The sequence below is a fragment of the Orycteropus afer genome, unplaced genomic scaffold (assembly GCF_000298275.1).
Source record: "Orycteropus afer afer isolate SDZICR_OR568_19922 unplaced genomic scaffold, OryAfe1.0 scaffold00012, whole genome shotgun sequence".
Lineage (NCBI taxonomy): Eukaryota > Metazoa > Chordata > Mammalia > Tubulidentata > Orycteropodidae > Orycteropus > Orycteropus afer.
Genome location: NW_006921599.1, coordinates 8749227 through 8762006, shown reverse-complemented (window position 1 = coordinate 8762006; position 12780 = coordinate 8749227). Strand labels below are relative to the sequence as shown.

At 41.2% G+C, this 12780-nt stretch overlaps 1 protein-coding gene across 1 annotated transcript in view; it reads right to left on the bottom strand.

Moving 5' to 3' along the window:
* Positions 1-11614, bottom strand: part of CD83 (CD83 molecule) — a 28243-nt gene extending 16629 nt beyond the window's left edge. Inside the window, exons 1-2 of the mRNA XM_007951889.1 lie at positions 11578-11614; positions 11371-11486 (exon numbers count right to left, since the gene is read on the bottom strand). Of these exons, the coding sequence (XP_007950080.1) occupies positions 11371-11486; positions 11578-11614 (153 nt within the window). The remainder of the gene's footprint in view (positions 1-11370; positions 11487-11577) is intronic.
* Positions 11615-12780: the final 1166 nt, after the last annotated feature.

The window sequence follows — 12780 nt, the reverse complement described above, 5'->3', positions numbered from 1 at the left end:
AAAAAAAAAAAAAAAATCCAGACTCACTGCCATCAAGTCAGATCCAAGACATAGAGACTCCTCTTTGGGTTTCCAAGGTGCTATTGCTACAGAAGTAGATTGCCCAACCTTCTTTCCGAGGAGTGGCTGGTGGGTTTGAACCTCCAGCCTTCTGGTTAGCAGTCAAATGCCTTAGGCACTATGCCACCAGAGCTCCCATCTTAAACTTAGGAAGATAAAAATAAATTACTGTATTACCTCAAAAAAATAAACCTTCTAACCAAAATAAAAAAGAAGAAAATCATAAAACCTTAACAGAATTGAAAGGAGAAACAGACAACTCCACAGTAATAGTTGTTGTTGTTGTTATTGTTTTTGTTGTTGTTGTTATGTGCCATCGAGTCGGACTCGACTCATAGCAACCCCTCCTTGGGTTTCCAAGGCAGTATCACTACGGAAGTAGATTGCCCCATCTTCCTTCAGAGGAGTGGCTGGTGAGCTTGAACCGCCAGCCTTCTGGTTAGCAGTCAAGTGCCTTAGGCACTGTGCTACCAGAGTTCCCCACAATAATAGTAGGAGACTTTAATACATCACCTTTAATGAAGGATAAAATAACTAGAAAGAAATTCAATAAAGACACAGAAGAACTAACCAACACAATCAACTAACTTGATCTTATAGACATATACACATCACTCCACCCAATAAAAACACAATACACATTGTTTTCCAGCACACATGGATCATTCCCACAGAATAGACCATATGTTAGGTCACAAAGCAAGCCTTAATAAATTTAAAAACATTGAAAAACTACAAAGCATCTTCTCAGATCATAACACTATAAAATCAGAAATCAATAACAGAACAAAGGGAAAAGATCAAATACGTGGGAATTGAATAACACCCTGTTTAAAAACTACTGAGTAATAAAAGAAATAAAAAATGTAGTAAAAATATTCCTAGATTCAAACAAAAAATGAAAACACAACATAACAAAATCTTTGGGACCCAGAAAAAACATTTCTCAGACTTTAATTTATAGCAATAAATGCACACATCAAAAAAGAGAAAGAACTGAAATCTATGTTGCAACCCAAAAACTCAAGAATTAGAAAAAGAATGGCAAAAAAGCCTAAAGTCATCAGATGAGAGGAAATAATAAAGATTCGAGCAGAAATAAATGAAACAGAAAGCTGAAAAATAATAGTTAAATTTTTTAAAAAAAACTAGAAGTTGATTCTTTGACAATGAAATTGACAGACCACTGGGCAAATTTAACAGAGGAAAAGATGCAAATAACAGGAATGAAATGGGTGACATCATAACAGAACCAACTGAAATAAAAAGGATAACAGAATGCTATGAAGAACTTTACTCCAACAGACTTTAAACCACAGACTTGATAAACAAATTTCTAGAAACATACGACCTAAACTAACCGACTGACGTGAAAAGTTTGAACAGACCCATAACAAAAGAAATGGACAGGTCATTAAACAAAAAAAAAAAAGAACTCCCAAAAAGAACAAAAAAAGCCCTGGACCAGATGGCCTCACTAGAGAATTCTACCAAACATTCAAAGATGTGTTGACATCAGTTGTCCTCAAACTATTTCAGAACATAAAAAAGGATGGAATACTCTTGACTTCATTCTATGATGCAAGCATAATCCTGACACCAAAGAAGCACTTACTATATATATAGTAAGTGCTTCTTTGGTGTCATATATATATATGTATATTATATATATTATATATATATAATAGACCAATATATACATATATATATATATATATATATATATAATAGACCAGTATCTCTCATGAACACAGATCCAAAAATTCTCAACAAAATCCTAGCCAATAGAATACAACATCATATAAAAAAAAAATTATGACTAAGTTGGATTCATACCAAATATACAAGGATGGTTTGATATTAGAAAAACAAAAAGCAATCAATACAATCTACCACAGAAATAAAACAAAGGGAAAGAACCACATGATCATATCAATCAATACAAAAAAAGTATTTGGTGAAATCCAATACTAATAAAAATTCTCAGAAAAACAGGAATAGAAGGGAAATTCCTCAACATAACTAAGGGTATATACACAAACAAACAGACAACATTATTTTCTAAAAGCATTCCCCTTGCAAATGGGTAACAGACAAGATGCTTTTTATCACTATTCCTATTGAATATTGTACTGGAAGTCCAAGCCAGAGCAGTAAGAAAAATGTGGAGTATAACCCAAAATCATAAAAAAGACTAGACTTACTAGTCTGGTAGAGACTGGTGGAACCCCCAATATTATGGCCCTGAGACACCCTTCCAGAATGGAACTGAACCCACACCAGGGATCACCTTTCATCCAACAATAGACAGGCCTATAAAGTGAACAGTAACATCCATAAGGAACATACTTCTTAGAATAATCACGCATGAGACCAAAAGAGTAGCATTTCCCCAATAACAAAGCCCAGAACATAGGAAGGAACAGGAAAGAACAAGAAATGGAAATGGGGAACCCAGAGAGGAAGTGGGAAGAGTGCTGTAACACTGAGGCGATTCCAACACATGCCATGGAACAAAATGTGTATAAACTGCTGAATGGAAAGCTAATTTGCTCTGTAAACATTCACCCAAACCACAGTGAAATAAAATTACATCAATTCAACACTTTCTATATTGTCACTGATTACACTGATTACATTCTTCATGTTCTGCAGTCATTCTGTCATCCTCCAAATTATTCCTCCATGATTAATATAAATTCACTGTCCCCTAAGCTTCCTACCTAACCTTTCAAGTAGCTATTATCAATTTCATTCCATATTGATAGTTCTTTAAAACAGCACAATGCTCAAAGACATTCTTTACTAATTAACTAAACTATTATTACAGGATTGCTATGAATCAGAATCAACTCCGTGTGGCAACAGGCTTTGTTGTTGTTGTTGTTGTTGTTGTTTGGTTTTAAAAAGACTTAACAGGATGTTTTTAGTTTAAGGTTTAAAAATTATCTCACGGTAACAGCTTTGGGGGCCCATTAGCCTCAATGGCTCCAGAACGTCTGGATTCCATGAGGAACTAAAACTCTCTTCCACATTTTCTTCCTTTTGATCAGGATTCTTCTATAAAATCATTGATCAAAATGTTCAGTAATGGGCACCATCCAGTTCTTCTGGTCTTGTGGCAAAGGAGGCAGTTCAGTTGTTCACGGAGGCAATTAGCCATATATTTTTACCTTTTCTGTAAGATAATCTGGTAGGATTCACAATCACCTGCAACTTAAAGAACACTGACTGATAGGGGTGCTCGCTAAAAAGGAAAAAACCAAACCAGTTTCTATCAAATCATTTCTATGCACGGCAACTCTATGTATGTCAGAGTAGAACTATGGTCCATAAGGTTTTCAAGGGCTGATTTTTCTGAAGTCAACCAAGCCCTTAACTGTTTGTGCCACCCAGTAACTCCACACCACTTCATAAATAATGTAAAGCATAGGAGGCTATATCCACATGGCTCCAGCATCTAGGCCAGTCCTGCTCCATCCTTCCTCCCACCATTTCCTTAAGGAATGAGACATCAGAGGCCTGATTTGATGCAGAACTTTTGTTTCCCAGAACAGACTCAAAGTATCTAGTCCAAGGTGATTATGAATTCTTTACAGCTATTAACATCCTTTTTCCCCCATAAACTTTTCTCATGTGGACTCATAATCCTAGACAACAACCAGCTCTTCTGCAATCTAATTTCCCTCTGAAGAATTTGGACAAGAACATGCAGTAGACTACTTGGTATTCTGAGAAGATATTAAGTGATATTGACAAACTTTTTGGGCTCCTAAATCTGTACCAGTACAACATGGTACAACAGAGACTGGTAGGACAATGGTTAAGCACTTGGCTGCTGACTGGAAGGTTAATGGTTCAAACCTACCAGTGGTGCCATTGGGGAAAGACCTGACAATTTGACACCATACAATACCATCACCACAAGGTACACATAGCTGTAAACAATTCATAATCACCTTGGACCAGATTCTTTGGGTCAGTTCTGGGAAAACATTTAGAGTAGAGGAACTCTTTTTACTTTTTTAGTTTATGACTCTCTTTTTAATCCAACCCTACATAAAACCTTCCCTTACGTCACTGAGACTGTCTCTGAACTTCCTCTTCTTTAGTAGTAACATAACCAAGTACAGACTCAAGAAAATCCAGCCTTCATGTGATCTGGTTCCCCCTTTTATTCATGGAAAACAAATGGTCTTCCCCCTCCTCCTTTGTTTAACTCTCAGCAGACTTCCTCCTCCCCACCCTCTTTCAAGCTGAATTTTAGCAACTTTGCTTTGTCTCACCATTGTCCAAACATCTCAGGGATGTGCCATTCCCATCTGGCTGAGACTTCTCCAGGCCCTTCTGAGGCAGCCATACTGTGCCTTACCTACTCCTCTGTGGAACCACATAGACAATACTGGTGACCAAGAGGGAATGTGTTCACAATCTTAGTTAAGATAAGCTGAGGGCAATTTAATTCCTCTGAAACTCATCTTCTAGGATGACTCATACTCTATTCACCACAATCAGTGTGATTCTCTTCAGATATATTTTTCATTATGTCATTTTCTTCACTTAAAAAACTTCAATGGCTCCTTACTGTAGGGAGGATAATATTCAGCCATTATAATTCAGCATTCAAGGTTAGTCAGTCTGCCCTCAACCTACTTCTACCACTATCTCTCAGCCGTCTGCTGTATGCCTCTCCTCTCTAGATCACTCACTATCTCCCTAATTCCCAATAATGCTTTAAGAATTTCTATTTCCATGCCATTGCTCAAGGCAGTCCTCTGGGAAAAGTTCCATGTTGATCTTTTGGGGACGGCCATTGCTAGACCCAGGACGTGGCACATATTACTGAATAATGGCAGTGTAAATACAAGAGATTTTCTGAAAACCAACTTCATGTCATTCGTAGTTAGACCCAAGGCTGAGCCCTTAAAAGTGCTTCAACCAGATCAAGCAATATAGGTGTCAATAGGACAGTATGACTCTTCTTTGAGGTTAACACACACATTTTCACATTTCAATGTTTCAGTGCTTCTACAGTTAATGTAAATGTGCCTCCCCCTTCTCCTAAAAATGTGTTCTTAAATCTATCTTACAATAGATGGCATTTTAGAACCAAGGAAGTGTAGTGAGGCATTCTGCTCTAAGTGCTCTTTGCTTTGTGCTTCATTACCACACAAGAGGGTAAAGAAAGAATATACAACTCAGTTGAATACCAAGTTAGCAACAAACATGGAAGACTGCTTTATTACGACTCATGGTCACATGAGGTCTATGAGGTGATTATCCTTGAACTTTTGATGTTGCCTCATGCAAGCCATTACCCTGCTCTGCAACTAGAAATACTAGTTACTCTAGTATTGTTGTTGTTAGTTATAGTCAAGTCAGCTCCAACTTATGGTGAGCCCATATACAACACAATGAAACACTGCTCAGCCCCTCACCATTCCTATGATCCTTGGCATGCGTGACTCTATTGTTGCAGCTATTGTGTAGTGTCTTCTAACCGAAGGGGCTCATCTTCCAGCACTATAAATTGTCTAATTATATCAGACAGTATTCTGTTGTGATCCATAGGGTTTTCCTTGCCTAATTTTCAAGAGTAGGTCACCAGGCCTTCCTTCCTAGTCTGTCTTAGCATGGAAACTCTGCTGAAATCTGTCCACCATGGGTAGGGTAACCCTACAGGAATATGAAATACTGGTAGCTTAGCTTCTAGCACCATAGCAACATGCAAGGCACTACAGTATGACAAACTGACACACAGGTGGTCCCTTAATGTTAATGTCAGTAGCAGAACATTATACAGGTAGCTCATCATCTGCCATGGCTATAAATTTCAAGTCTGATCTAATATCTGAAATTATAGTCTTACTTCTCCTTTCTTTCTCCCTTTGGAAACCATCTAAAAAGGCCACTTGTCTTGTGACACATCTTTGTCCTCACCCCCACAATATCACCCAGATGTGACACTATATATCCTCTTTCATTTTGCATCAGCTTAGGTTGTCAGGGGTCCTGGCTTGATATAAGATGGCCCTGTATCTCTCTGATAAATAACCACTCATTATTATTAATGGCTGACATCAACCAGGCCCAGAGCACACCATTCAACCTAGTCCTCTCTCTCCAAACCTAGTGCAGCTTCATTAAAGAGAGATGCCCAGCCTGAAGCACAGATGACGTCCTTTAATGGATGTTCATACTCCCAGCAAACACAGTATTGTGCAAGAATTTAACCAAAGGTCACAGCCAGAAGAAAAAGCATGAGGAACTTACATTTATTTGCCTATTTCCTCAAAGTATCTACCCAAAGAGCTACAACGTATTATAATGTAAAAAGCTAACTTTAACTTCTATCTTGATGAATCCAATCTATTAACTTTTCTATTTATCCTCAACCAATCACCAGTTGTCATCTAATTGACTCTGACTTATGGCAACCCCATGTATGTCAGAGTAGAACTGTTCTCCATGAGGTTTCAAATGGCTGATTTTTCCATGGAGGTCACCAGACTCTTCTTGCAAGATACTTCTGGATGATCTCGAACCTCCAACATTTTTGTTAGTAGCCAAGCACATTAGCACATTAGGTTGAATGGTGCTCTGGGCATGGCTGATGTTAGCCATTAATAATAATGAGTGGTTATTATCAGAGAACCACCCAAGGACCCCTCTTAACCATCCCCTCTGCCTTAAAAGGTACAATGAGGAAGGGATGGGAAGGGGATCTTTTATTGGATCCCAGTTAGAAGGACATCTGTTCATAGAAAGGACAGTTAAGTTAATAGGTATTGGGCTACCTTGGTCCATTCTTGGCCCCACCATGGACCCCTGTGCATGTCTACAGTAAGTCCCCCTCTAATCCTATTCCCTTGTGTCTTTAATTCAAAGAGAATAAAATGGACATCTTTCCTTGCTAATGTCATGAACACTAACTGGATGCTGTTAGCCTTGAGTTTTTTGGTAATAGGCACATGATTGAAAAAACAGATGGTTTACATGGGGCCTTTTGAATCACAAGTAGATCAGTGCCCACCACCTGCCTGTGTCTGGTAACATAGAGGGCCAATAAAAACAAAAAGGCCATCCATGAGATGGATTGACACAACAGCTATAAAAATGGACTCAAAAATATTAATGATCATGAAGATGGTGCAAGAATAGGCAACATTATTTCCTTCTGTTGTACATAAGATCACCATGAGTTGGAGCCAACTCAATGGCAATTAACAACAACAAATCAATGCCAACTGGACAGTGGCAGGATGCTCTAGGGGGCCTGGAAAACTGAGAGGTAAACGGAATATTAAATTGTGAGTCATTTTAATCATAATCATGATATGCCAAAAGCCTGCAAAAATGTGATTCAATCTAGTAGATTGTGAAAACCCCTCCAGGAGACTCTCTGATGTACTAGTCCAGCAAGCCACCACTATTGCGCACAGGAAAGTGGTTTTACAAAGTCACACTTGTGATAATGAAGGAAAGTGAGAAACACTGGATTGACAACGGTCACCAGTTTTAAATTCCTCACTCTATGGCTATCTCTCCTCTTCATTTAAGCATTTTACAAAAAAATTGTGGAAAAAAATGACAAGATGCTCAATCTTCTGTAAAATGAAGTATTTTAGCGCTTCACCACTGGCCTTATTTCCAGAGCACTAGATCTGTTTTTGTTTATAAACACAATCAATGCAAAAATATATATATAACTATCAAGCTTGAAAGTAACAAATAGCATAGGCTGAGATCTGTTGTTGTTTTTTAAAGTACTAGGGGGAAAAAAAAAACACTGGCATCAAGTCAATTCTCACTCACAGTGACTCTACAGGACAGAGTAGAACTGTCCCATAAGGTTTACAAAGCTGTAAATCTTTATGGAAGTACATTGCCTCATCTTCTTCCCATGGTGCAGCTGGTGGGTTCAAACCACTGACCTTTTGGTTAGCAGCCAAATGCCTTAACCACTGCACAACCAGAACTCTCTAAAAAGTACCATAACCAACAAAAACCAAACTCACTGCCGTTGAGTCGGATCTGACTCATAGCGACCCCTCCTTGGGTTCCTGAGGCAGTATCACTACGGAAGTAGATTGCCCAATCTTCCTTCCAAAGAGTGGCTAGTGGGTTTGAACCGCCAGCCTTCTGGTTAGCAGTCAAATGCCTTAGGCACTACACCATCAGCGCTCCTAAAAAAAGTACTATAAGGAACAATAAATATCACTTTCATGGTACCTGATTAGTTTATTGGCATAGCATATCTCTTCTATCTACCATTACCCAATCACAGTTTACTTTTTCAAAAATAATGATGGTATGATTTTTCAATGACCCCATACCAAGGACCAGGAGTCCCTGGGTGGTACAATGGTTAATGCACCTAAATACTAACCAAAAGGTTGGAGGTTCACGTATACCCAGAGATGCCTTGGAAGAAAGACCTGGTGATCTACTTCCCAAGAGTCAGCCACTGAAAGCCCTATTAAGCACAGTTCTGCTCTGACACACATTGGTTCACCATGAGTTGGAATTAACTCAGTATCAACTGGTTTTGTTTCATACCATAGACCAAGAGATAAAACAGAATGAATGCCTAGAGACTGTTTGTGGTTTTTTTTTAAACAGATTTTTGAGAGATCTTCAGGGTGAATCATGTAAGAACTGTATGCAATAAACAAGCACATACATTATAGAGTTACATCATCAGATGACATCCAAGGGAAAGCCAAAGGTTAATTGCTATGGTTTACTGCACCACTACACATGACCCTGTGCAAGAAGATTTAACGACAACCATTTGAACTCTACAGTCTAAAATTTCATGTATTTGCTTCATGAGTACTTTTTAATTATTCCTCTGAGGATATTAATATTGGCTTCTTCTTTTTTTTTTTTTAATTACTCTCCAGAAGAGATAGTGGTTTCATGTTTTCTCCCTTCTTTAAGATAACCATGTCCCTGTCTGGCCAGCTCAGACACTTTTATTCCCTTTAACTTCAGTAATTAAGTTAGAAGACATAGATATCAACAGAGATCTTCAAGAACTCAGATTCTGGAATCAGGTTGCCTAGTTCAAATCCCAACTCCACCGTCTAACAGTGTTTAACAGCAAACAAGAGACCAAAGCTCCCTAAAGCTCAGTTTCTTCATCTGTAAAGTAGGAACACTAGTAGTAATCTCTTAAATTGTTGGAAGATTGAAATAGATAATGAATGTAAACATTTACCTCAGAACTTGCATACGGTAAACATTCAAATAATATTGTTTTCACAATGTTTTAAAATACTATTTTTTTTCCATGAAAACAATTTCAGAATTGTTTTCTCAGATTCCACAGTGAATAAGGTAGAAACGAAGGGAGAATAGCAACAACACAATACAGTGCCTCAAAGCAACAGCACCATCTCTATCGTGCATAATTCCCTTAGCATCCCCCTGAATTCACTGAGCACCTTTGAAATTAGCAGGGCAGACACTGGGTGCCCTGCAGAATACACAAGAGCTGTGGTGCAGCCACTCTTCTCAGTCTAGTTAGGAGAGGAAACACACACACTCACAAAGAGATCACCATGATGCCTTGTACTTGTGCTACAGGTTCCTATATATGGTGGGCAAAAGAAAAGCCTGAATTTTGTAGAAAGCTACAAAAGTACAGAGATGTCCTCCAAGCTATGATAGCAAATCAGTGAGAGCTATAAAGTGAGCCTGGGATATCATATTCATTTGGCTTAACATGGAGATGCTGTTTGTAGCAATAAGCTCATCGGTGGAGGTGTTTGGCCTCAGACTGCCAATAGAATTGCAGTCTTAGAATGAGAGAATGTTCCGGTTGAGAGAAACTTTAAAAAAGCCTTTGTTGTTGTTGTTGTTGTTATGTGCCATCGAGTCGGCCCCGACTCATAGCGACCCCTCCTTGGGTTTCCGAGGCAGTATCACTACGGAAGTAGGATTGCCCAACCTTCCTTCCGAGGAGTGGCTGGTGGGTTTGAACCGCCAGCCCTCTGGTTAGCAGTCAAGTGCTTTAGCCACTATGCTACCAGAGCTCCTTTAGGGTTATTTAATCCTTCAATGTTCACAAGAAGGACAATGACACTTGGCCTCCCACTCATACACTCATACAAACATGATACCCTGGATACTGCCAGAGGGAGGGGACTCAAGGAGGAGGAGTGAAAAATCAAAGGAGTCCCAGAAAGGCAATACCTGACATACAACTACCACCTATGAAACAAGCCTAAGCCATGCTGAGTGTTGAATGTTAGTCCTTCCTCTCAAATGTCCCCTCCCTCCATTTACGGCTGTCACAAAACACAGAAAGCCAGAAGTCAGGGATATTTCTTCTGTACAGTGTCTATATCTGCCCTTGTTGCTTTCTCTGTGACCTGCTGACAACCACCAAAGCATTAAGCACCAAACCTCCAGCATTAAGCCAGTATATTTTAGAAGGCAGACAGCCTCCCTCGGGAGCATCATTCATTTCAGGCCACTTTTCAGGGGCAGGGAAAAGACTGAGGTACTACTTTGGGACAAAATATGAAAGCACCTTGGGAGCTGTGGTTAAGTGCTCAGCTGCTAACCGAATGGTTGGCTGCTAACTGAAAGGTCAGTGTTTCAAACCCAGGAGCCGCTCCGCAGAACCATGTGGTAGCCTGCTTCCATAAAAATTACCCAAAATCCACCTTGCGGTCGAGTCATTCCGACTTATAGCATCCCTACAGCACAAAGTAAACTGCCCCCACAGGGTTTCCAAACCCGTAAATCTTTACAGAAGCAGTTTGCCACATCTTTCTGCCATGGAGCGGCTGTTGGTTCCAACCGCCCCATCCGTCTGTTATCAGCCAGCGCTTATTCTCACAGCCAAATAAGTACCCTAGTCTTTCGACAAAGCCCCACCTCCCACCCCCAACCACAACCCTATCGCATCCAGATACAAGGCAGATTTACGTTTTGTACCAAAACAAAACAAAACAAAAAAAAAACCCTTGTCATCCAGTTGATTCCGACTCATACATTACAACCTTGGAAACCCTATGGCATTCTACTCTGTCCTATAAAGTCGCTATGAGTCAGAAGCAACTTGATGGCAAGGGGTTTGATTTTTTGTTGTTGTTTGGGACAAAATATTAAGTCTGCTAGGCACCTGGATGCGATGGGGTCGGAGTGGAGGGCACAGTCTTTAGACCAGGATACTTGTTAGCTACGGGAACCCTTTCCTACTTCCAGCCACAGAAGACAGGCAGTCTGAGGGTGCTGGTTCTAGCTATTGCTAAAGAAGCCGACCAAATCCTAGCGTATGGGCATCGACGCACTTACCTTGGTCCAGGAGACCGTGTAAGAGACCTGCGGGTCCCAGGGGGCGGTGCAGGGCAAGTCCACGTCCTCGGAACAAACCACCTTCACGTTTCGCGCTGCGGGCACCAGGCTGCAGGCTGCAAGAGAAAGCAGGGCACGCTCCGTGAGCAAGAGAGAACTAGGTGTGCCGCGCAGAGGCTGGGGGCGACTGGCGTGCTCGGGCCCTACCGCAGCTCAAGAGCAGGAACTGAAGGCCGCGTGACATGGCTGGAGCGCTGCGCCGCTGCCTCAGGCTGCCGGTTCTGGCGCGCTGGCGCTGCACAGCCCTCTTGTACCAGTGCGCACAGAGACTTCCCCGCTGGCAACACCCCCTGGAACCCGGGGGCCGGGGATTCCCCCGCGCGGCGGAAGCGGGAGGGGCGCCCTACCCCGCCTAGCTGCAGCCGGGGCGCCCCCGTCCTGTCCCAGCACCCCTCTCCCGCCTCGCGCGCGTCTCGGCCCCCGCGCGCCGCCTCCCGGCCCAGCTGGCCCAAGTTAGCGTCGTTGCTTGCTGGGCTGCGGCGGTGACAACCCCTGCGTAACGCGCTGGGCTATGGGCTATGCAAACCGCGCTCGTGAACAGGACTCCGACTCATTTGACTTCAAAGCCGGGAAAGAGGCCCATTTTACAGAGGCGAAATCATACTCTAGAGAGGTTGAGCAGCATCCAGAAGCGCCCAGCCTGCCAATGTTGATGTCACTGGGGAACCCGGTCCTCGTATCTCTCCAGATTCTAGGGTAATCGAAGACTCGTTAGATTTTTTTTTCCTTTCTTTCTTTAGTCATGTGAAATTCACATAACGTGAAATCAATCATTTAAACTGAACAATTCAGTGCCATTTAGTACGTTCACAATGTTGTGCAACCCCCGCCTCTATTTGGCCTGCTTAGAATATTTAAAGGAGCCCTCCACAGGTCTGCAGTACTTAGTACTTAGCTCCCTGCCTCCTGCAGTGGTCTCTTGCACCTTGTTTATAAATTATTTCAGCAGAGGAAAACCCTTCATATATCATATGTCAAACGCTGGGCTGCTAACTGAAACGTTGGCTGTTCAGTCCACTAAGAGGTACCTGGGAAGAGAAACATGGAGATCACCTTAAAAAAATCAGTCACTGAAAATGCTGTGGTTCACAACAGTCCTATCTGCAACCAATCATGGGGATGGTGCAGGACCAGGCAGCACTTTGTTCAGTTGTGCATGGGGTTTCCATGAAATCAGACAACTGTAGGGTAGATTTTATATGTGTGTATATATATATATATATATATATTCCACTGCCATCAAGTCAGTTCTGACTCATAGTAACCTCCATTGGATTTCCAAGGCTGAAAGTCTTTAGGGAAATAGATTGCTTCATCTTCCTCAAACAGAGCAGCTGGTGGGTTTGAGCA